A 24937-nucleotide genomic window follows, 5' to 3' on the forward strand; every position below is an offset into this window, starting at 1 on the left:
AGTAGCAGAAATGTTCGATTTTTACCAAAGTTCAAAAGTAAACAAATCATGCCAAGCGTCCAATACACGTCAACTGGTGAGTCTAATATTCTTTTGCAAGTGCGCCAATATGATTCATACCATTTTTTACACTAATGCAGTAGTCTGCATAACAGTAAATCTTCTATTTTTTGTGAGAATAAAAATTCAAAGTGGAAAGCAAAAGAATGTAAGAGGGGCCTTGAGACGTGACTAATGAACAGAGGAAATGTCATTTTAGTGCCAGGAATGTATTTCTTGTTTGTTCTGGACCCTATTCGGAAATTGGCATCTTTTGAAATTTGTGTGAAATTGGCAAAATTGCTAAATTCTGACCACTGTACTGGATAGTTGAAATTGGTAAATGGGTGGTTTCTTGCACTCCTTCGATAGAAAATATGGAGTTCTAGCGAAATATTCATGTTTTTTCGACTAGTACAGTGGAACTGGCTGAAAATGGGGCTCAAAGCGGGCAAAATCGCAGATGCGTAAACATCGCCGAGACCGCTAACTTCGCAAGAGCATAATTCCATAAGTTTTCCATCAAATTTCATACTTTTGGTGTCATTATGATTGGGAAAGGATTCTCTATCTTTTCATAAGAAAAAATTATTTTTTTTTTTAAATTTGGCCGACCCTGAGAACGAGTCTCAGAGAGGGCCTGTCGACCCTCAAAGGGTTAAAAAAGTTTCACATGTATTCATAGTGTAGCTACTGCACATAAATGCACTAATGCAGAAAATTGTGAAACTGTTTTAGAATTGTTAAAATTGAAAGGCTTTACTGTAATATTTGAATTTTCAAGAAAAGGTATATACGTAGTATAATCCAGTCATTTTAATCCAGTGGAGAAAATAGACAAAGTGTATTTATAGTTTTTTTTTTATCAAGAGAAGTTTAACAACCATGACCATTTCCATGGCTAAGAAATTTATAAAAATGTACTGTATACTGTAGTGTGTATGATGCTTTGTTTTTCAGTGTTAGATTTTTTTTTTTTTTTGACATTAACACTTGTACCAGTATCCTGATTGTTATTATACTCTACATTATATATTTTACAAAATGTTTTGACTTTCTAAACAATGCAGAATAGTGGGATCATTGGTGGTGTGCTAAGTGCACTGTTGATGTGTTCACTAAGTGGAATGGTCTCTTTGTGGACATGGATTTATAATTTTTTTTTTTATTACAGATGTCTGGTCATTTGTATAGCTATACAATATCTTGTATAATTAACAAAATAGTAATTGTGTAAAATGTCACTGCAGACAACATAATACAGTATTTGTAATGTGGGTTACTTGTTTTTACCTCATTAATTCTGTAGAAATATTGTTTATAAATTGATTTTCTTCAATGATAATGTTTTTGATATTTTCAGATTGCCAGCTGGTGTGCCAGGAATTCCTGGGGTGGGGAATATTCCTAACATTGGAGGTTATCCAGCTGTGTTACCACTTCCCCTGCCTGGCCCTGAGAAGGATGAAGGGCAAGGCTACTGCCAGGTTGGTGAAGCACTGAAGTCCCGTTTGTTATTTGTTTTGAAAGTTTTATTTTAATTAGTTTATCTGATAGTACTTTTGTTAAAATTTCACACTAAATTCTTCTTGATGGGATCTATAGAGAGAGCATAATGCAAATGATGTGTTAGATTATGTAACTGCATTGCATGCTAAGCAAAATGTCAGTTTTGTATACCAAAGTACCAGGTACACTTGAATTACTTCAGTTATTATTTTATAGATAATTGACTGATAAAAGTACTGTACCTTCTGACTAATTGGTAAACACTGCTATGACATTATTCCTAAACTATTGTCACATATTACTGGATTTTTTATCCACACCCACCAACACACGCCATCTCCCACTGAGGCAGGGTGACCCAAAAAAAAGAAGAGGCATAATGTTTTTTTTTTATATTTAGTAATTAATACAGGTGAAGGGGTTACAAGCCCCTTGCTTCCTGGAAATGAAATATTTATTAATATGTTCATAAAATATTTTAACTTGCATGTGACACAACTCACATTTTATTTGTATCAAATTGTAGGTTGTAAAGAGTAACTTTATTTACAGATTTATAGAGGTGCTACATGCAGTGGCTTCATTGGCAATCGCTCAATCTACATCTACTCTCCTCAGCATCTGGCAGATATGGAGAAACGCCTTACTACAGCAATCACAGTCATTAGTCATTCAAAGTAAGTTATCCTCTCAAGCTGTATTAAGTTGTTTTACTGCAATACAATAGGACCCCCGTATCCACTAATTCTGTATCCTTGTTTTCAGTTATACATGGTTTACTGTGGCCCAAAAATACCTCTTAATTTTGCATAATAATGGTCCCAAAGTGCAAAAGTAGAAAAGCTGACAGTTCTTCACGGCCTAAGAGAAGTGCTTCCTATCAGTGAAAGTGATTATTCTTCACTTATTGTGAATAATTTATCAATTAAATTTTAGAATAGGTATGTATAGGACTTGTATGTAGGGTTTGCTACTATCCATGGTTTTGGTATCCATGGCAGGTCCTTCGAGCGTATACTCCATGGACACGGGTCCTACTGTATTTGTTTTGCCTGGTAAATATGAAAGTGAAAAAACAAAGAATTACAGTAAATCAACCATTCAAATCATTATGAAGCTGTGTGTAGTCTGCAATAAATCAAACAAACAGGCTTCCACATGGATAAATTGTCATTTTTGTGGAAATTGGTGTCACGCCCCTTGTGCATTTAATGCTTGCACAAGGCATTCTCTTAACTCTAAAAATACTTGAATCAAAACTATTTTCTTTCTATGTTTTGCATCGTGATGCAGTGACGTGCTGCAAGCACCATAATAATAAAGTTTGGAGGGAAAAAGTATTAACAATGAACAATTTTGTGTTTGGTACTGCAAAACCTTATTGTTAATTATCTGTGTATCTGTGGACTCAGCACTCAAAGAATTCAGAGCTCCAGTGGTTATCATATGCCTCCTTCAACTAAAAGTTTAGCAAGAGTGGAGAGAATAATATGTGAAATCTAAACTCTTACCCCTACAATTGCCATTACTGGCCATCCACTCTGTTCTGTTAGTCCTTTAGGTTGAGAGCATATTGTATTTGTTGGTAGGACTGTTTTTTTATGGCTATATCTGTTTTGTTATAACAATATTGTCTAAATATAAAAGTTCAGGACAGTTGAATTAGTTAACCACCATCAGGACAATTAAATTAGTTAACCACCATCAGTGCAATTTTTTCCTGTATCTGTTTATATAGTGCTGTTTTGCCATTTAATAGTACAGTGAATGCTTGTATAATGGATTAATAGTGGGGATTCTCCAAGTGTCTGTTAAATCAGAATGTTAAAAAAAAGGCACTTAAATACTCTACTGTACACCTAATATAGTACAGTACAGTGGACCCCCGGTATTCGATATTAATCCATTCCTGAGAGCTCATCGAATACCGAAAATATCGAAAACCGAATCAATTTTCCTCATAAGAAATAATGGAAATCAAATTAATCTGTGCAAGACACCCAAAAGTATGAAAAAAAAAAAATTTCTACATGAAATATTGAGTTTAATGCAATAGAATAATTACAATAACAATAAAATAATTGACACTTACCTTTAATGAAGATCTGGTGATGATTGATGGGATGGGAGGAGGGGAGAGGTGTTAGTGTTTAGAAGGGGAATCCCCTTCCATTAGGACTTGAGGTAGCAAGTCCTTTTCCGGGGTTACTGCCCTTCTTCTTTTAATGCCCCTAGGACCAGCTTGAGAGTCACTGGATTTCTGTCGCACAACATATCTGTTCATAGTGGCCTGTACCTCCCGTTCCTTTATGACATTCCTAAAGTGTTTCACAACATTGTCAGTGTAATAGTCACCAGCACGGCTTGCAATAGCTGTGTTAGGGTGATTGTCATCAAAAAAGGTTTGCACTTTAAGCCACATTGCACACATTTCCTTAATCTTTGAAGTAGGCAACTTCTTCAATTTCTCTACCCCCTTCCCCGAAGCAGTTTCCTCAAGTGTGGCCTCTTGCTGTTGAAAATGATCTATTAGCTCATCAGTGGTTAGTTCTTCATTGTCCTCCTCCACCAACTCTTCCACATCCTCCCCATTAACCTCCAGCCCCAAGGACTTCCCCAATGCCACAATGGATTCCTCAACTGGCATAGGATTCTCAGGGTTAGCCTCAAATCCTTCAAAATCCCTTTTGTCTACACATTCTGGCCACAGTTTTTTCCGAGCAGAGTTCAAGGTCCTCTTAGTCACTCCCTCCCAAGCCATACCTATAAGGTTTATACAATTGAGGATATTAAAGTGATCCTTCCAAAACTCTTTTAGAGTCAGTTGAGTTTCTGTGATCACTATAAAGCACTTTTGAGACATAGCTTTTGTGTACAGTTTCTTGAAGTTGGAAATGACCTGCTGGTCCATGGGCTGCAGGAGAGGAGTGGTATTAGGAGGCAAAAACTTGACCTTAATGAAGCTCATGTCCCCAGAAAGTCGCTCTGCCAGGTCTGTAGGATGACCAGGGGCATTGTCTAATACCAGGAGGCACTTAAGGTCTAATTTCTTTTCAGTTAGGTAATTTTTCACAGTGGGGGCAAATGCTTGGTGTAACCAGTCATAGAAGAAGTCCCTAGTGACCCATGCCTTACTGTTTGCCCTCCACAGCACACGCAAATTAGCCTTGAGGACATTGTTTTTCCTGAACACACTGGGAGTTTGAGTGATACACCAATAAAGGCTTCACTTTGCAATCACCACTAGCATTGGCACACATGAGAAGAGTAAGCCTGTCTTTCATAGGCTTATGTCCTGGGAGTGCCTTTTCCTCCTGAGTAATGTAGGTCCTGCTTGGCATTTTCTTCCAAAACAGGCCTGTTTCGTCGCAATTAAACACTTGTTCAGGTTCACTGTCTATGTAATCCTTGAATTCCTTCACGTATTTTTCAGCTGCTTTTTGGTCCGAACTGGCAGCCTCACCATGCCTAATCACACTATGTATGCCACTACGATTCTTAAATCTTTCAAACCAACCTTTGCTGGCCTTAAATTCACTCACATCACCACTAGTTGCAGGCAATTTCTTTACCAAATCATCATGCAACTGCCTAGCCTTTTCACAAATGATCGCTTGAGAGATGCTATTTCCTGCTATCTGTTTTTCATTTATCCACACCAATAACAGTCTCTCAACATTTTCTAACGCTTGCGGTCGCTGTTTCGTAATCACAGTTGCACCTTTTGCAAGAACAGCTTCCTTGATTGCCGTTTTCCTGGTCACTATAGTAGAGATGGTTGATTGGGGTTTATTATACAACCTAACCAGCTCCGACACACGCACTCCACTTTCGTACTTTGCAATTATCTCTTTCTTCATTTCATAAGTCATTAGCACCTTTTTTCTCGAAGGGTTGGCACTAGAACCTTTCTTGGGGCCCATGGTGACTTATTTTGCAGAAACAAGCCCCAAACACAGTGATAATATGGATAATATGGAATGTACCGAATGTATCCTCAGATGCGCGCACACTGGCTGGCTTATAAACACTGGCACACGGGGCAGTTCAGGCCACACGTGGACACGTCTCGTACGAATCGTATCGAATACCGGGTTTTCAATTGAATACTGAGGAAAATTTTTTGCAATATGATGCATCGAATACCGGATTTATCGAATACCGATGCCATCGAATACCGGGGGTCCACTGTACACAGTTTCCAGTTTTTTCCCATCAAACTGGCCATATCCCACCAAGGCAGGTGACTTAAAAAGAAAAACGAAAGTTTATCTTTTTAACTTTAGTAATACATACAGGAGAAGGGGTAACTAGCCCCTTGCTCCCACAGTTTAGAGTTATATCACAATAAATATTGTAAATAAAGGAGTTAAAAGTACAATTTACTTGGTGGATTTTGCCCATTATTTATAAAGTCTCTTATATTGAGCTCCATTATATCAAGGGCTTACTGTAAATATAAATTTAATTTAGTAAGATTTTCAGATCATTGTAATTTGTTTACCAGAATAACAAATGCTTAGGGAGCAAGGGGCTAGTAATCCCTTCTGTGTAAATTACTAAATGTACAAAGAATAAAATTTTATATTTATTTTTCAGGTCGCCCTACCTTGGTGGGAGACAGCTGTTGTGTTGAAAAAGAGAATAATATGAGTGTTTATTTTTTGATACTGCATGTAATGGGCAAGGGCAGGGGGATCTTGCTTTTGGTTACTCTTTAGAAGTCCTGAATTTTCATCTTATTCCTGTATGAACTCTGAGATAAAGTTAATTTTTTTTTTTTTTCAACAAGTCGGCCATCTCCCACCGAGGCAGGGTGACCCAAAAAAAGAAAGAAAATCCCCAAAAAGAAAATACTTTCATCATCATTCAACACTTTCACCACACTCACACTTTATCACTGTTTTTGCAGAGGTGATAAAGTTAATGGGTATTTTAATTGATTTGAAAACTGAACAAAATACTGGAATTAATTCATAAGCAAGAACAATTCAAAAAAATCTCATCAGGAAATTTGGTAAAATTTATCCATCAGTTGCTATAAATGTAGTATTTGGCCTTTGACCTATTTACAGTGCTCAAGTGTACTGCCATAGCTAATTGTTTGATCAAAAAACTTTTATTTTACATTATGGATATCATTTTAAGAGTTATTTTAAAAGGTATTGCTATTCCTTTTATTGCAAATCACTGAGCATATTCTCAAGTATTGGCTTCAAACAAAGCCTGTCACAGTGATCTACTATAAAGTGGCTACAGCCTCCAACAGTGATGATTTCATGGAAAAAAAACCTTGCTAGTTTGTCTAATAAAAAAATGTCAAACTAAGTTGTGTTCCCTAATTTATTGTATTCTTATGTAAACTGATACTGCCCTGTTATATACAGTACAGTGGACCCCCACCTTACGATATAATTTCATTCCAGAAGTATGTTCAGGTGCCGTTACCGAGCGAATTTGTTCCCATAAGGAATATTGTGAATTAGATTAGTCCGTTTCAGACCCCCAAAAATACACGTACAAAAGCACTTGCATAAATACACTTACATAATTGGTCGCATTGGAAGCTGATCGTAAGGCAGGGGTCCTCTGTATTGTGTACTCTACTGTATATGGTACCCACTGGTATAGTCTTTTATTAATGCCATGTATTCCACCTTTGTATAATTTAATTTGTATGTTCAAATGTATCTCTGTAAAGCATATGGACATAATCCAAAATAATCATTACTACCAGTACTTATCTAATCGCCTTTTTCCTTCCCAGTGATCTTTCAGCAAAATGTGAGGACTATGCAATTAAGTCACTCTGCTATGCTGCACTTCCTTTATGTAATCAGAATTCACCTGACCCAGAACCGAGGCAGCTTTGTAGGGAAGAATGTGAGATTCTTGTAAGTGTAAACTTTCTATTTTTTTTGAGGCCTTTGAAAAAAAAAAATCACTTGTAATGAAAAACAAGAAGTTGCATGCTTTAACCCTGAAATAAATAGGAAACAACACCAGTGCTAGTGAAAAGTTTATCAGAAGTAGGCTACAAATTATGGTTGCCTTTATTTGCCACCTTTATCTTCAATAATTCAGTTCTTTATTACTTTTATAACTATTTTTGTACATGTACAGTAGGGCACCTCTTTACGCAATTTCGCTCTATGGTGGTTTGTTTACATTCTCTGTGAGCTTCGTGAGCACTGCATCTCTCCATTATATCTGGAAACTTTCCAAAATTTCAAGTGTTTTAAAGTTATTTCGTGTTTTATATATACTCTGATAATTGTACTTATGTGTACCTGTACCTAAATAAACCCCCACACTATGCTGGCATGCAGGTATACATTAAAATCACTTAAGAGTGTCTTATTAGTCTTGATGATGATAATACACAATAATCACTGAGGCCCATTAACCCTTTCAGGGTTTCTGACGTACTAGTACGTCTTACGCACCAGGGTTATTGGCGTACTGGTAAGCGTAAATTCTAGCGCCTTCAAATCTAGCGAGAGAAAGCTGGTAGGCCTACATATGAAAGAATGGGTCTATGTGGTCAGTGTGCACAGTATAAAAAAAAATCCTGCAGCACTCTGTGTAATAAAAAAAAAAATTTGACCATGTTTTTAGTTTAAAACAGTGAATTGCATAGTATTTTCATATAGTATTTATGGTTGTATTCTAGTTTTCCTGGTCTCATTTTATAGAATGGAAGCCATAATATAGAAATTGAGATGATTTTGATTGGTTTCACAACGAAAAGTACCCTGAAATTGAACTCAAAGTAGCAGAAATGTTCGATTTTTGCCTAAGCTCAAAAATAAACAAATCATGCCACACATCCAATACACGTCAACTGGTGAGTCTAATATTCTTTCACAAGTGCGCTGATGTTATTTATACCATTTCTACACTAATGCAGTAGTCTGCATAACAGTAAATCTTCTAATTTTTGTGAGAATAAAAATTCGAAGTAGAAAACAAAAGAAATGTAAGAGGACCCTGGGGACATGACTTATGAACAGAGGAAATGTTATTTTAGTGCCAGGAATGCCTGTCTTGTTTATTCTGGACCCTATTTGGAAATTGGCATCTTTAGAAATTTGTGTGAAATTGGCAAAATTGCCAATTTCTGACCTTATTGGATAGTTGAAATCGATAAATGGGTGGTTTCTTGTACTCATTCGATAGAAAAAACGGAGTTCTAGTGAAATAGTTATGATTTTTGTCGACTAGTACACTGGAATTGGCCGAAAATAGGGCTCAAAGTGGGCGAAATTGCCGATGCGTGAACATCATCGAGACCGATAATTTTGTGAGAGCATAATTCCGTAAGTTTTCCAAGTGAGTGTAAAACGAAAGCCTGTAATTGTTTTACATGATGGTAGGATTGCTGGTGTCTTTTGTCTGTCTCATAAATATGCAAGATTACAGGTATGTCTTGCTACTTACACTTAGGTCACACTACACATACATGTACATGTTTATTTATACACACTCATCTGAGTTTTCTTTGATTTTATCTTAATAGTTCTTGGTCTTATTACTTTTCCTTTTATATCCATGGGGAAGTGGAATAAGAATGTTTCCTCCGTAAGCCATGCGTGTTGTAAAAATCAACTAAAATGCCAGGAACAATGGGCTAGTAACCCCTTTTCCTGTAAAGATTACTAAAAAGAATAAGAAGAAGAAAATTGTCAAAGTGGGAAGTCTGAATGTGCGTGGATGTTATGTAAATGATAAGAAAGAGATGATTGTGGATGTTATGAATGAGAAGAAGCTGGATGTCCTGGCTTTAAGTGAAACAAAGCTGAAAGGGGTGGGAGAGTTTCAGTGGAGAGGAATAAATAGGATTAGGTCAGGGGTTTCAAATAGAGTTAGAGCTAAAGAAGGAGTAGCAATAATGTTGAAGGATAAGATATGGCAGGAAAAGAGGGACTATAAATGTATTAATTCAAGGATTATGTGGAGTAAAATAAAGGTTGGATGTGAAAAGTGGGTTATAGTAAGCATATATGCACCTGGAGAAGAGAGAAGTGTAGAGGAGAGAGAGAGATTTTGAGAAATGTTGAGTGAATGCATGGGGAGTTTTGAACCAAGTGTGAGAGTACTTGTGGTTGGGGATTTCAATGCTGAAGTGGGTAAAAATGTTGTGGAGGGAGTAGTAGGTAAATTTGGAGTGCCAGGGGTAAATGTAAATGGGGAGCCTTTAATTGAGCTATGTGTAGAAAGAGATTTGGTAATAAGTAATACATATTTTACGAAAAAGAGGATAAATAAATATACAAGGTATGATGTAGCACGTAATGAAAGTAGTTTGTTAGATTATGTATTGGTGGATAAAAGGTTAATGGGTAGGCTCCAGGATATACATGTTTAATGAGGGGAAACTGATATATCGGATCATTATTTAGTTGTAGCTACAGTTAGAGTAAGAGGTAGATGGGACAAGAGGAAGGTGGCAACAACAAGTAGGAGAGAAGTGAGAGTGTATAAACTAAGGGAGGAGGAAGTTCGGGTGAGATATAAGCGACTATTGGCAGAAAGGTGGGCTAGTGCAAAGATGAGTAGTGGGGGGGGGGGGGTTGAAGAGGGTTGGATGAGTTTTAAAAATGCAGTATTAGAATGTGGGGCAGAAGTTTGTGGTTATAGGAGGGTGGGGGCAGGAGGAAAGAGGAGTGATTGGTGGAATGATGAAGTAAAGGGTGTGATAAAAGAGAAAAAGTTAGCTTATGAGAGGTTTTTACAAAGCAGAAGTGTTATAAGAAGAGCAGAGTATATGGAGAGTAAAAGAAAGGTGAAGAGAGTGGTGAGAGAGTGCAAAAGGAGAGCAGATGATAGTGGGAGTGGCACTGTCAAGAAATTTTAATGAAAATAAGAAAAAATTTTTGAGTGAGTTAAACAAGTTAAGAAAGCCTAGGGAATGTATGGATTTGTCAGTTAAAAACAGAGTAGGGGAGTTAGATGGGGAGAGGGAGGTATTAGGTAGATGGCGAGAATATTTTGAGGAAACTTTTAAATGTTGAGGAAGAAAGGGAGGCGATAATTTCATGCACTGGCCAGGGAGGTATACCATCTTTTAGGAGTGAAGAAGAGCAGAATGTAAGTGTGGGGGAGGTATGTGAGGCATTACGTAGAATGAAAGGGGGCACAGCAGCTGGAACTGATGGGATCATGACAGAAATGTTAAAAGCAGGGGGGGATATAGTGTTGGAGTGGTTGGTACTTTTGTTTAATAAATGTATGAAAGAGGGGAAGGTACCTAGGGATTGGCGGAGAGCATGTATAGTCCCTTTATATAAAGGGAAAGGGGACAAAAGAGATTGTAAAAATTATAGAGGAATAAGTTTACTGAGTATACCAGGAAAAGTGTACGGTAGGGTTATAATTGAAAGAATTAGAGGTAAGACAAAATGTAGGATTGCAGATGAGCAAGGAGGTTTCAGAGTGGGTAGGGGATGTGTAGATCAAGTGTTTACATTGAAGCATACTATATGTGAACAGTATTTAGATAAAGGTAGGGAAGTTTTTATTGCATTTATGGATTTAGAAAAGGCATATGATAGTGGATAGGGGAGCAATGTGGCAGATGTTGCAAGTATATGGAATAGGTGGTAAGTTACTAAATGCTGTAAAGAGTTTTTATGAGGATAGTGAGGCTCAGGTTAGGGTGTGTAGAAGAGAGGGAGACTACTTCCCGGTAAAAGTAGGTCTTAGACAGGGATGTGTAATGTCACCATGGTTGTTTAATATATTTGTAGATGGGGTTGTAAAAGAAGTAAATGCTAGGGTGTTCGGGAGAGGGGTGGGATTAAATTATGGGGAATCAAATACAAAATGGGAATTGACACAGTTACTTTTTGCTGATGATACTGTGCTTATGGGAGATTCTAAAGAAAAATTGCAAAAGTTAGTGGATGAGTTTGGGAGTGTGTGTAAAGGTAGAAAGTTGAAAGTGAACATAGAAAAGGGTAAGGTGATGAGGGTATCAAATGATTTAGATAAAGAAAAATTTGATATCAAATTGGGGAGGAGGAGTATGGAAGAAGTGAATGTTTTCAGTTACTTGGGAGTTGACGTGTCGGCGGATGGATTTATCAGATCACTTTCTAGTTGTAGCTACACTGAGAGTAAAAGGTAGATGGGATACAAGGAGAATAGAAGCATCAGGGAAGAGAGAGGTGAAGGTTTATAAACTAAAAGAGGAGGCAGTTAGGGTAAGATATAAACAGCTATTGGAGGATAGATGGGCTAATGAGAGCATAGGCAATGGGGTCGAAGAGGTATGGGGTAGGTTTAAAAATGTAGTGTTAGAGTGTTCAGCAGAAGTTTGTGGTTACAGGAAAGTGGGTGCAGGAGGGAAGAGGAGCGATTGGTGGAATGATGATGTAAAGAGAGTAGTAAGGGAGAAAAAGTTAGCATATGAGAAGTTTTTACAAAGTAGAAGTGATGCAAGGAGGGAAGAGTATATGGAGAAAAAGAGAGAAGTTAAGAGAGTGGTGAAGCAATGTAAAAAGAGAGCAAATGAGAGAGTGGGTGAGATGTTATCAACAAATTTTGTTGAAAATAAGAAAAAGTTTTGGAGTGAGATTAACAAGTTAAGAAAGCCTAGAGAACAAATGGATTTGTCAGTTAAAAATAGGAGAGGAGAGTTATTAAATGGAGAGTTAGAGGTATTGGGAAGATGGAAGGAATATTTTGAGGAATTGTTAAATGTTGATGAAGATAGGGAAGCTGTGATTTCGTGTATAGGGCAAGGAGGAATAACATCTTGTAGGAGTGAGGAAGAGCCAGTTGTGAGTGTGGGGGAAGTTCGTGAGGCAGTAGGTAAAATGAAAGGGGGTAAGGCAGCCGGGATTGATGGGATAAAGATAGAAATGTTAAAAGCAGGTGGGGATATAGTTTTGGAGTGGTTGGTGCAATTATTTAATAAATGTATGGAAGAGGGTAAGGTACCTAGGGATTGGCAGAGAGCATGCATAGTTCCTTTGTATAAAGGCAAAGGGGATAAAAGAGAGTGCAAAAATTATAGGGGGATAAGTCTGTTGAGTGTACCTGGTAAAGTGTATGGTAGAGTTATAATTGAAAGAATTAAGAGTAAGACGGAGAATAGGATAGCAGATGAACAAGGAGGCTTTAGGAAAGGTAGGGGGTGTGTGGACCAGGTGTTTACAGTGAAACATATAAGTGAACAGTATTTAGATAAGGCTAAAGAGGTCTTTGTGGCATTTATGGATTTGGAAAAGGCGTATGACAGGGTGGATAGGGTGGCAATGTGGCAGATGTTGCAAGTGTATGGTGTAGGAGGTAGGTTACTGAAAGCAGTGAAGAGTTTTTACGAGGATAGTGAGGCTCAAGTTAGAGTATGTAGGAAAGAGGGAAATTTTTTCCCAGTAAAAGTAGGCCTTAGACAAGGATGTGTGATGTCACCGTGGTTGTTTAATATATTTATAGATGGGGTTGTAAGAGAAGTAAATGCGAGGGTCTTGGCAAGAGGCGTGGAGTTAAAAGATAAAGAATCACACACAAAGTGGGAGTTGTCACAGCTGCTCTTTGCTGATGACACTGTGCTCTTGGGAGATTCTGAAGAGAAGTTGCAGAGATTGGTGGATGAATTTGGTAGGGTGTGCAAAAGAAGAAAATTAAAGGTGAATACAGGAAAGAGTAAGGTTATGAGGATAACAAAAAGATTAGGTGATGAAAGATTGAATATCAGATTGGAGGGAGAGAGTATGGAGGAGGTGAACGTATTCAGATATTTGGGAGTGGACGTGTCAGCGGATGGGTCTATGAAAGATGAGGTGAATCATAGAATTGATGAGGGAAAAAGAGTGAGTGGTGCACTTAGGAGTCTGTGGAGACAAAGAACTTTGTCCTTGGAGGCAAAGAGGGGAATGTATGAGAGTATAGTTTTACCAACGCTCTTATATGGGTGTGAAGCGTGGGTGATGAATGTTGCAGCGAGGAGAAGGCTGGAGGCAGTGGAGATGTCATGTCTGAGGGCAATGTGTGGTGTGAATATAATGCAGAGAATTCGTAGTTTGGAAGTTAGGAGGAGGTGCGGGATTACCAAAACTGTTGTCCAGAGGGCTGAGGAAGGGTTGTTGAGGTGGTTTGGACATGTAGAGAGAATGGAGCGAAACAGAATGACTTCAAGAGTGTATCAGTCTGTAGTGGAAGGAAGGCGGGGTAGGGGTCGGCCTAGGAAGGGTTGGAGGGAGGGGGTAAAGGAGGTTTTGTGTGCGAGGGGCTTGGACTTCCAGCAGGCATGCGTGAGCGTGTTTGATAGGAGTGAATGGAGACAAATGGTTTTTAATACTTGACGTGCTGTTGGAGTGTGAGCAAAGTAACATTTATGAAGGGATTCAGGGAAACCGGCAGGCCGGACTTGAGTCCTGGAGATGGGAAGTACAGTGCCTGCACTCTGAAGGAGGGGTGTTAATGTTGCAGTTTAAAAACTGTAGTGTAAAGCACCCTTCTGGCAAGACAGTGATGGAGTGAATGATGGTGAAAGTTTTTCTTTTTCGGGCCACCCTGCCTTGGTGGGAATCGGCCGGTGTGATAATAAAAAAAAAAAAGTAAAAAAAAAAGGTTAATCATAGAATTGATGAAGGAAAAAAAGTGAGTGGTGCGTTGAGGTATATGTGGAGACATAAAATGTTCATTTACCACATACACAACCACCCAGGGAAGTACTACCATCCTGCCAGATGACTGTGAAACAGAAACCTGTAATTGTTTTACATGATGGTAGGATTGCTGGTGTCTTTTTCTGTCTCATAAACACACTGGATAACAGGTATATCTTGCTACTTAAACTTAGGTCACACTACACAGGCATGCACATGCATATATATACTACATACACACATCTAGGTTTTTCTTCTTTTTTTTAAATAGCTCTTGTTCTTTTTTCTTTCCTCTATTGTCCATGGAGAATCTTTCCTCCATAAGCCATGCGTGTCATATGAGGCGACTAAAATGCCAGGAGCAATGGCTAGTAACCCATTTTCCTGTAAACATTTACTAAAAAAGAGAAGAAAAACTTTATAATAATACATACTTCAATGTAAACACTTGATCTACACATCCCCTACCCACTCTAAAGCCTCCTTGCTCATCTGCAATCCTACTGTCTTACCTCTAATTCTTTCAGTAATAACCCTACCATACACTTCTCCTGGTATACTCGGTTAACTTATTCCCCTATAATTTTTACAATCTCTTGTCCCCCTTTCCTTTATATAAAGGAACTAAACATGCTCTCTGCCAGTCCCTAGGTACATTCCCCTCCTTCATACATTTACTAAACAAAAATACCAACCACTCCAACACTATATACCCCCCTGCTTTTAACATTTCTGTCATGATCCCATCAGTTCCAGCTGCTTTACCCTCTTTCATTCTATGTAATGCCTCATGCAACTATTCCATACTCACATCCTGCTAGGTAGCTAGGTAACATAATTTTAGACAAGCCAAAGAAAAAATCCTTTGGCAGGGGGAAGTTCTCTTTTCACATATTACATGGCACTATTTCTGTAGCGTAGCAACTCATTATTTTTAACACATGTAAATATTAATAATGAAATTATCCATGAACTTGAAAAACCTCATTAACAGTATAAAAAAAAAAAAAAAGGTGAAAACTACTATAAACACTAGTACAGTTCAAAGTTTGATGTGTGTGAATTTTGTATTAAACAGGTAAATGATGTATGCAGAATGGAATACGTAATTGCAAAACAACATCAACTAATTGGAAGGAAACTTCCAATTCCTGAATGCGAGGACCTTGCTCCTATCACCTCTCCAGACCATCTCTCGTGCATCCGTTTGGGAGTGCAAAGTGAACCACTTGTTGAGGGTAAGTTAGTTTTTCATCATTTCTTTAAATATTTAGTAGATGTAGAACTCTTTATTTTTCTGCAATTAGTTATTAAAGTTGGATTGTTATATAGGCTTGATTAAGCATTGTTCTTGTAGGCAATTTATCTTGTACAGTGCAAGTATTTTATTAAACCAGATGAGAAATGCTACATGAGAAATGGAGAAACCTATCGTGGAACAGAGAGCCATACAATCTCTGGACGGATTTGTGAACCTTGGAGTCAGAATCAACTTTATATGCGAACAGCTGAATACCCAGAACTTATTGGGGGGCATAACTATTGCCGTAACCCAGGTGGAGCCGAGACACAACCTTGGTGCTTTGTGGCTACTGAACATTCAGTATCTAAAGAGGAGTGTGCTGTTCAAGTTTGCAGTAAGTCAGCATTTTGTTTTTAATTATTTCATTGTATTTTGTGTAGTATATTGTAAACTAGACAGGATGGTGATGGGGCATTATCCCATCAAGTGGGTAGTGTATACGTATTCCTTCAAAATGTACAACGAGCCTTTATTTTCGACAGTTTCACTGAGGCTAGATCTTCATCAAGTCTTGATAAAGCTGAATCCTGAGTTAACCTGTTTAAAATATAGGCTTGGCTCTGCATTCACTGTCTACACATATTGTAAGCTAGCCAGAATACAAGTCACAGTAATGTGACTAGAACAAATCACAAAATATTTACACTTAAAAAAATGAAGTGATGACATTGTGGTCCCTTGTGGATCACTATCAAGTAGCAACCAGCAGTGGCATTGCTAGGGTTGGTGTCTACTGGGGGGGGGCATCTTTGGTGTCACCCCATGAAATCCAAGGGCGGGGGGATGGGGGGGAGTAAACTCCAGTTACGTCACTACTGCATGCCCAGTGACTAATGTTTAGCAATGAGAACGTTTAAGGGCCATAAACCAAACAGGAGAACACTGAGTTTACTGAGTATACCAGGATTGTTATTGAAAGAATTAGAAGCAAGACAGAGAGTAGGAGGCAAGGAGGCTTTAGAGTGGGTACGGGGTGTGTAGATCAAATGTTTACATTGAAGCGTATATGTGAACAATATTTAGATAAAGGTAGGGAAGTTTTCATTACATTTATGGATATAGAAAAGGCATGTGATAGTGGATAGGGGAGAAATGTGGCAGATGTTGCAAGTACTGTATATGGAATAGGTAATAAGTTACTAAATGCTGCAAAGAGTTTCTCTGAGGATAGTGAGGCTCAGGTTAGGGTGTGTAGAAGAGAGGGAGATTACTTCCCGGTAAAAGTAGGTCTTAGACAGGGATGTGCAATGTCACCATGGTTGTTTAATATATTTATAGATCGGGTTGTAAAAGAAGTAAATGCTAGGGTGTTGGGAAGAGGGGTGTGATTAAATTATGGAGAATCAAGTACAGAATGGGAGTTGACAGTTACTTTTTGCTGATGATACTGTGCTAATGGGTGATTCTGAAGAAAAGTTGCAAAGGTTAGTGGACAAGTTTGGGAGGGTGTGTAAAGGTAGAAAGTTGAAAGTGAAAATAGATAAGAGTAAAGTGATGAGGGTATCAAATGATTTAGATAAAGAAAAATTGGATATCACATTGGAGAGGAGGAGTATGGGAGAAGTGAATCTTTTCAGATATTTGGGAGTTGATGTGTCAGCAGATGGGTTTATGCAGGATAAGGTTAACCATAGAATTGATGATGGAAAAAAGGTGAGTGGTGCATTGAGGTATATGTGGAGACATAAAATGTTATCAGTGGAGGCAAAGAAGGGAATGTATAAAAGTATTGTGGTACCAACACACTTATATGGGTGTGAAGCTTGGGTTGTAAGTGCTGCAGCAAGGAGGCAGTTGGAGGCAGTGGAGATGTCCTGTCTAAGAGCAACGTGTGGTGTAAATATTATGCAGAGAATTCGGAGTGTGGAAATTAGGAGGTGTGGAGTTACTAAAAGTATTAGTCAGAGGGCTGAAGAGGGGTTGTTGAGGAGGTTTGGTCATTTAGAGAGAATGGATCAAAGTAGAATGACATGGAGAGCACACAAATCTTTAGGGGAAGGAAGGCGGGGTAGGAGTTGTCCTCGCAAAGGTTGGAGGGATGGCGTAAATTAGGTTTTCTGGGCAAGGGGCTTGGACTTCCAGCAAGCATGCATGAGTGTGTTAGGAGTGAATGGAGATGAATGGTTTTTGGGACCTGACGAACCATTGGAGTGTGAGCAGGGCAATATTTAACGAAGGGATTCAGGGAAACCGGTTATTTTTATATAGCCAGACTTGATTTCTGGAAATAGGAAGTGCAATACCTGCACTTCAAAGGAGGGGGTTGGGATATTGGCAGTTTGGAGGGATGTGTAATAGGATGGTATATATATATAATTGGGGTCCTGATATTGTATTTTCAGGTCACTTTTTATATTGTACATGTATCTTTATTTATGCTTCTAAACTGTTATATCTGGGTGCCTCTGCAAAAACAGTGATTATGAGCGAGGTGAAAGTGCTGAATGATGAAAGTATTTTCGTTTTGGGGATTTTCTTTTTGGGTCACCCTGCCTAGGTGGGAAATGGCTGACTTGTTGAAAAAAAAAAGTAATCCTAGTAATATTTAGGAAACTTAAACTCAAAGACCATTTTGAGTACAGGCAACAGTTCTTACATTAATTCATCTTCAACAATGCAAAAAAAACTTGAAAAATAAAGAAAAACATTGCAATATCAGAGAAACACTAGTTCTGATTTGACCTTGAGTACAGGTAACATCTCAGTGAATCAGATCTTACATTTCCTTGCCTTCAATCCTGCAAAATCATGTCACATCATCAAAATCAATGCTCTCAGCTGACCTATTTTCTGTGGATAACATTGCTAAGTCAGAGATTCTGGATTGACTTGTTATGGACCATAAATAATTTTTAATCAGCTTAAACTTTGAGAAACTCCTTTCACAAGAAGTCACAGAAACACACATAGCAAGGAACAACCTCAGGCAGAGTGTGACAGTTAGAAGAGATTCAATGAAATCCCATTCAGCTATGAATGTTAGTGCATCCAATGCAGTCCCATGCTTAACTTTTTCAAGATAAACATCAGAGCTTGAAGGTGCCTCGTTAGTCTTTGTATTTCAAGCATGAGCTTATTCTTGCATATATCAGTCAGTGATCATAGTGATGCCAAGTGGATTAAGGGTTTTTCCAAAATATCGTAAATAAAATTATCGATTTATTGTATTTTTCATATAACATCGTTGATTTTTCCCTTTATTTATATTCTGTAATCATATAATAGGCTACATAGAAGCAAAGGATTTTCCTCTTGTGTTGCTGCAGCACTGTTTTGAGCATTAGTGTCACCTTTAGAGGCTCTATGGTGTCACCCCTTGGTGTGCCCCCCCCCAGCTTATGGTGCCACTGGCAACCAATTGTAATGGTTATGTGGGCCACTAGTAGCAACAATCTGGTTGACCTGGCAGTCACATTGGAAGCTTGATCTTAAGCTGAGCTTAAAGAGTACCAGAACCCTCGAACCAGGCATATTATTCTTAATTTGTAAGTAAAACTGAAAAGAGACAGTAAAATTGCAATGACACAATTTCACAAAATAAAATCTCTAAAATAGTGTCAAATAAAGGGACAACTCAGTAGGGATAAGATAGAAAGTACAGTTATTTATACTTTAGTACAACAGATTCTAGTTGTACTTGCAGTAAGTCCGATTTTTGGGGGAAGTATTAATAGGGATTAGTATTTGGGAATAAAAGGGAGTGGATTCTTCAGAATATAAAAAATGTGTGATAATGTCAAATCATAATTGCTTGATATGGTTTTCTGTGGGGATTAATGATTGTTGGATTAATAGTTTTTTCTGATGAATAAATAGTTGTTGGATGCGTAATTTAATGTTTTTAGTGAAGCAAAATGATCTTAAAGGAAAAATTGTAAGCAAGAGACAAAAAGAATATTTTGATGTTTGTAAGTGCATGATATCCTAAGTAAATGTTTTGTCTATTGAATCATTAATTATTTGTTAATGTTAATTTTAATTTGTAGGTAAAAATGCTTTCATGTAAGATACTTAACAAATCTTATATTAAGAGCACTTTTAAATTGTGTGTGTTTAATGTGTTTGTTTTGAATATATTTTCCTTCTTCTGTAGGTGACAATACTTGGGTATATATCCTGGTAGCAGCAATTGTAGGTGGCACAGTCTTTCTCTCACTGATTATTGCCCTCTGCATGAAACACAAAGCCAAGTCACCTAAGCAACCCTCACCCAAGGCCAAGACTGTAGAGCTGAATGCACTCCTTCCTAAGCAACAGCAGCTGAGGGCTCGAGAGTTTCCGTTAGCAAACGTTAGATTCATGCAAGAGCTTGGAGAAGGCGCTTTTGGTGAGCCTCTGAAAATTCTTAAATAATTTACTGTTTGTATGTAATGGAATTGATTTATATTACTTTATTACTTCAGAAACATTGTTTATTAATTGTTGAGCATTTTGGTTAAACTTTTTCTACCTTCCCATCAGTATCATTTATCAGCTTATTATATATACACATTTACTCGACAGGTAAAGTTTATAAAGGGGAATTACAGGGAGTGAGTCCTGATGGCAGCTCTGTTCTAGTTGCTATTAAGACATTAAAGGAAAATGCAACTGCTAAGACACGACAAGACTTCCATCGCGAGGTTGAACTGATGACTGATCTGCGTCATCCCAATATTGTCTGTCTCCTGGGGGTAGTTATGAAAGAGGAGCCAATGTGCATGCTGTTTGAACATATGTCACAGGTTAGTATGTAATATTTTTCATGTTCTTATTAAGCAACTAACATTAATGAAGTAATGCAATATTGTTTTGTGCTATGGCAGTGTCAGTTAATGATGCTGAGGATGTACAGGTCCACCATCACTAATCTGGCAATCAGACATCTGGTTCTGTCAGTTATTCGGCACTAATTTTGACTAGTGTAATTTCAAATTTCCAGGATTGCCACACCAACCTGCTTGTACTGTTTGGTGGCACTACTTGCTGTATAAGTCATTCCAATTTTTTTTTCTCCATTTATTGTTATAACCTGCCTGCTTTTAGCCCTAGCCATGGTTCCAACGAATAAAAGAAATGCTTCTTGTTGTGTAAAGCACCTTCACAGTACATTGTCCATTAACCCTTAAACTGTCCAAACGTAGATCTGTGTTTGTGCATAGTGCTCTGAACGTAGATCTACATTTTTTTTTTTCATGCTTTCAAATAGAGAAAATAAAGGTGGGAGCGCTATGCACGTGAATGTAGATCTATGTTTGGATAGTTTAACCCTTTGACTGTTTTTGACGTATAAATACGTCTTACGAGCCAATGTTTCTGACGTATATATACTCAGTAATTCTAGCGGCTTCAAATCAAGCGGGAGAAAGCTGGTAGGCCCACATGTGAGAGAATGGGTCTGTGTGGTCATTGTGCACCACATAAAAAAAATCCTGCAGCACACATTGCGTAATGAGAAAAAAAAAACTGATCGTTTTTTTGGAATAAAACGCCGACTTTGAGGTGTATTTTCGTATAGTATTTATCGTTGTATTCGCGTTTTCATGGTCTTAGGTAATAAAATGGAAAACATATTACAGAAATAGAGATGATTTTCATTGCTTTGACGATGAAAACTACCTTGAAACTGAGCTCAAAGTAGCGGAAATGTTCGATTTTTACCAATGTTCAGGAGTAAATAAATCACACAACACGTCCAATACACATCAACTGGGGAGTCTAATATTCTTTCACTAGTGCACTGATATTATTTATATTTTTACAATAATGCAGTAGTCTGCATAACAGTAAATTTTGTATTTTTTTGTATGAATAAAAAATCAAAATAGAAAGCAATAATATAAGAGGGGCCTAGAGATGTGACTAATGAACAGAGCATATGTTATTTTAGTGCCACAAATGTCTACCTTGTTTATTCTGGACCCTATTTTGAAATTGGCATCTTTTTTAGTTTGCGTGAAATTGGCCAAATTGCCAATTTCTGACCATATTGGGTAGTCCAAATTAGTAAATGGGAGGTTTCTTGTACTCAGCTGATAGATAAAATGGAGTTCTAAAGAAATAGCTATGAGTTTGGTCAACTGGAACAATGGAATTGGCTGAAAATAGGGCTCAAAGTCGGCGAAATCGCCAATACGCATATGTCGCCGAGACAGCTAACTTCGCGGGAGCATAATTCCATGAGTTTTCGACCAAATTTCGAACTTTTGGTGTCATTACCATCGGGAAAAGATTCTCTATCATTTCATAAGAAAAAATAATTTTTTTTTTCAAAAATTGAGCGACATAGAATGACAGTTTCAGAGAGGGGCCTGAAACAGTCAAAGGGTTAAGGGTTAAAGATAAGGTGGCTTTGAAGCCACTGTCGGTTGCCATGAGCTCAGTCTCATGATGCAGGGGAATATGCGTTATTATTACACTACAGTTTATTTGCCTATCAAAGTTGATCTAATATGACATATTAAATAACATAAAAACATGTTAAATACTCCAGAATGAGTAATATTTGGCATAATACCAAGTAGTTCGACAGAGGTATGAAGAGGATATGGGATACAAGTACCATTCTCCCATCCCTGTCTTGGGGGCTTACATTAAAGAAAGCGGAGTATAGCCCAGGGCTAACTGTGATATACACTCATACTGCACCATAAAACTGAAACAGAAAAGCTATTTTCTCTACCTAGATTATCACACATAGCAGCATGTGTGTAGAGAACCTAGGATAACCCAAAGAAGTCAGTGGCTTATTTCTGGTACCTGGCTTGGGCTAGTCACATATGATTTTTGGTAAATATTCAATATCCAGCCAGGATAGAAACATTGGGCATATTTCTTTACACCTGTTGTCCATGTTCACCCATCAGCAAATGGGTACCTGGGTGTTAGTGGACTGGTGTGGGACTTATCCTGGGACACTGACTTAAAATTTGCCTGAAATGCTTAGCATAACTTGGGGCTTTCTATATACAGTAGTATGTCATTGATGTCAGCTAGACCTGTATACCATGTACATGTAGTAAATAAAGATATTATTATAATATAATTATTATTTTTTCTCAGTTGCTTGTTGGGCTATCTTATTGAAACTTGGGCAGTGTATGATGAAAAGATGCTTCTAATGTACACCAAAAATGAAAGAAATCAGATCATAAATAACGGGGTTCACTTCTCAGCCATTAGCGGCCCCATAGCGGTATATTTTCGTGTGGATTTTATGGTTGTATTCTTGTTTTTTTTGGTCTCAGTTGATAGAACTGAAGATGTATTACAGAAATATATATGATTTTGATTGCTTTCACAGCGAGAAGTACAGCAGGGCCCCGCTTTACGGCGTTTCACTTTACGGCGTTCCTCTAATACGGACATTTCAAATTATGACCAAAACTCCCTATACGGCTCCCCCACCTGTCTTTCTAATACGGTCACAGCTGCCCACCGAGTTTGTTTACATTCTCCCTGAGCACATCTCCTTATTATGTCTGGAAACTTTCCAAAATTTCAAGTGTTTTAAAGTTATTGTATATTTTATATGTATTGTAATTGATAATTAAACTTGTGTACACCTGTACCTAAATAAACTTACACACTGTGCTGGCATGTAGGTACACATTAAAATCACTAAGTCTCTCTACTCTTGATGCAATAATAATAATAATAATAATAATAATCTCTTGGGCGCATTAATGTCGCATATTACGTTAATATAGACATTTCCCTTAATCTATCTATGGTATTTTTTTCAAAATTATATAACAAACACATTATGTAACACACAAACATGATACATGCACCCACAGTATAAAAATTTATACAAATATATATGAGATGTTTACCAAACGGTTTGTAGAAGTTTCGGAAGAATTACGTTTTCTCTAGCCCGTCACCTGTTACTAGGGATAACTGTAGAAAAATATTCCTTTTGTATGCCTTCACTTTATAGCTATAATTCTGTACTAACTTGTACACAGTGTAAGAGTATTTTTGTGATTTAATTATTATAATAATAATAAAAATATTATAAGGTAAAAGTTTCACAAACTCTTACAAATGTACATGAATGAACTAAAACTGGACACGTATTAATACCGTCTATTTCGCCTGACCGAGTGATCGTCCACAACCTGTTCAGTTTGTTTGTTTACGCTGTCTGAGCTCGGTGTATCATTAAATGTTGTATATTACGTTAATATACACATTTTCATTAATCCATCCGTGATATTTTTTTCAAAATTATATAATAAACACGATACATAACATAAATACATAACAACATATGTGTAGAGAACCTAGGATAACCCAAAAAAGTCAGAGTGACTTACTTCCATTGCCTTCACTCAGAGCATCATTTCTTCTCAAAATGATGTTACATGAGAATGGGAGTGTTCTTCTTTATTTATTCTACCGTATCAATGTAGAGACAACCTGTACACAATGTAACTTGTACACAAACCAGACATGTACACTGTTTACAAAACTTGCCTTCGCCTGGTTTGTTTACATAACTCTGCGCCTGTCCTCTCTCATGCACTCATTCTTTCTCTCTGGTATGGTAGCCTGCCTGACTACCATACATACCACACTTGATTTTTTACAATAAATACTACTCGTCTCACCCTATATTTTAAGGTAAGTAATGAGTGAACTGTATATACATTTTATCGCTTTGGGATGCTTAAATATCATAGAATAGAATGTGTGGGTGGGTTGGCCTGGTATGGTAGCCTGGCTGACTACCATACATACCACACTTGATTTTTTACAATAAATACTACTCATCTCACCCTATATTTTAAGGTAAGTAATGAGTGAACTGTATATACATTTTATCGCTCTGGGATGCTTAAATATCATAGAATAGTATGTGTGGGTGGGGTGGCCTGGTATGGTAGCCTGGCTGACTACCATACATACCACACTTGATTTCTTACAATAAATACTACTTGTGTCACCCTAGATTAAGACTATAAATATTTTAAGGTAAGTAATGAGTGCACTATGTGTGTATTGTACTTTTTTATTGTTTTTTTGATGCCTGGTTCTATTGCTAACATAATATATGTTAGTGTAAACTTGTTATCTAGTGTTTGTATGCATTTGTAAGTGGAAAAAAAGGGTGTTCCACTTTATGGCGGTAGCCTGGAACCTAACCCGCCGTATAAGTGGGGCCCTCCTGTACCTTGAAATTGCACTCACAGTAGCGGAAATGTTCTATTCTTTAGCGATGCTCAAGAGTAAACAAATGACATCACTGTCTAATACGTGTGCACATGCCAGTCCAAATTCCAATACGCAGTCAAGAATGGGTTGACATTATTTATACAATTATTACAATAATGCAGTAGTCTGCATAACAGTAAATCTTCTATTTTTTGTGTGAATAAAAATTCCAAATGGTAAGCAAGAGTTATATAAGAGGGGCCTGAAGCAGTGACTAATAAACAGAGAAAATGATATTTTAGTGGCAGGAATGTCTGCATTGTTAATTCTG

At 37.6% G+C, this 24937-nt stretch overlaps 1 protein-coding gene across 1 annotated transcript in view; it reads left to right on the forward strand.

The window, feature by feature from the left end:
• The window catches only part of LOC128691301 (tyrosine-protein kinase transmembrane receptor Ror), a 250972-nt gene that overhangs the window by 199243 nt on the left and 26792 nt on the right, over positions 1 to 24937 (forward strand). The window contains exons 7-13 of the mRNA XM_053780126.2: positions 1403 to 1526; positions 2101 to 2225; positions 7316 to 7442; positions 15244 to 15403; positions 15563 to 15802; positions 19562 to 19795; positions 19972 to 20192. Of these exons, the coding sequence (XP_053636101.1) occupies positions 1403 to 1526; positions 2101 to 2225; positions 7316 to 7442; positions 15244 to 15403; positions 15563 to 15802; positions 19562 to 19795; positions 19972 to 20192 (1231 nt within the window). The remainder of the gene's footprint in view (positions 1 to 1402; positions 1527 to 2100; positions 2226 to 7315; positions 7443 to 15243; positions 15404 to 15562; positions 15803 to 19561; positions 19796 to 19971; positions 20193 to 24937) is intronic.

The sequence above is a fragment of the Cherax quadricarinatus genome, chromosome 36 (assembly GCF_038502225.1).
Source record: "Cherax quadricarinatus isolate ZL_2023a chromosome 36, ASM3850222v1, whole genome shotgun sequence".
Classification (NCBI taxonomy): Eukaryota; Metazoa; Arthropoda; class Malacostraca; order Decapoda; family Parastacidae; genus Cherax; species Cherax quadricarinatus.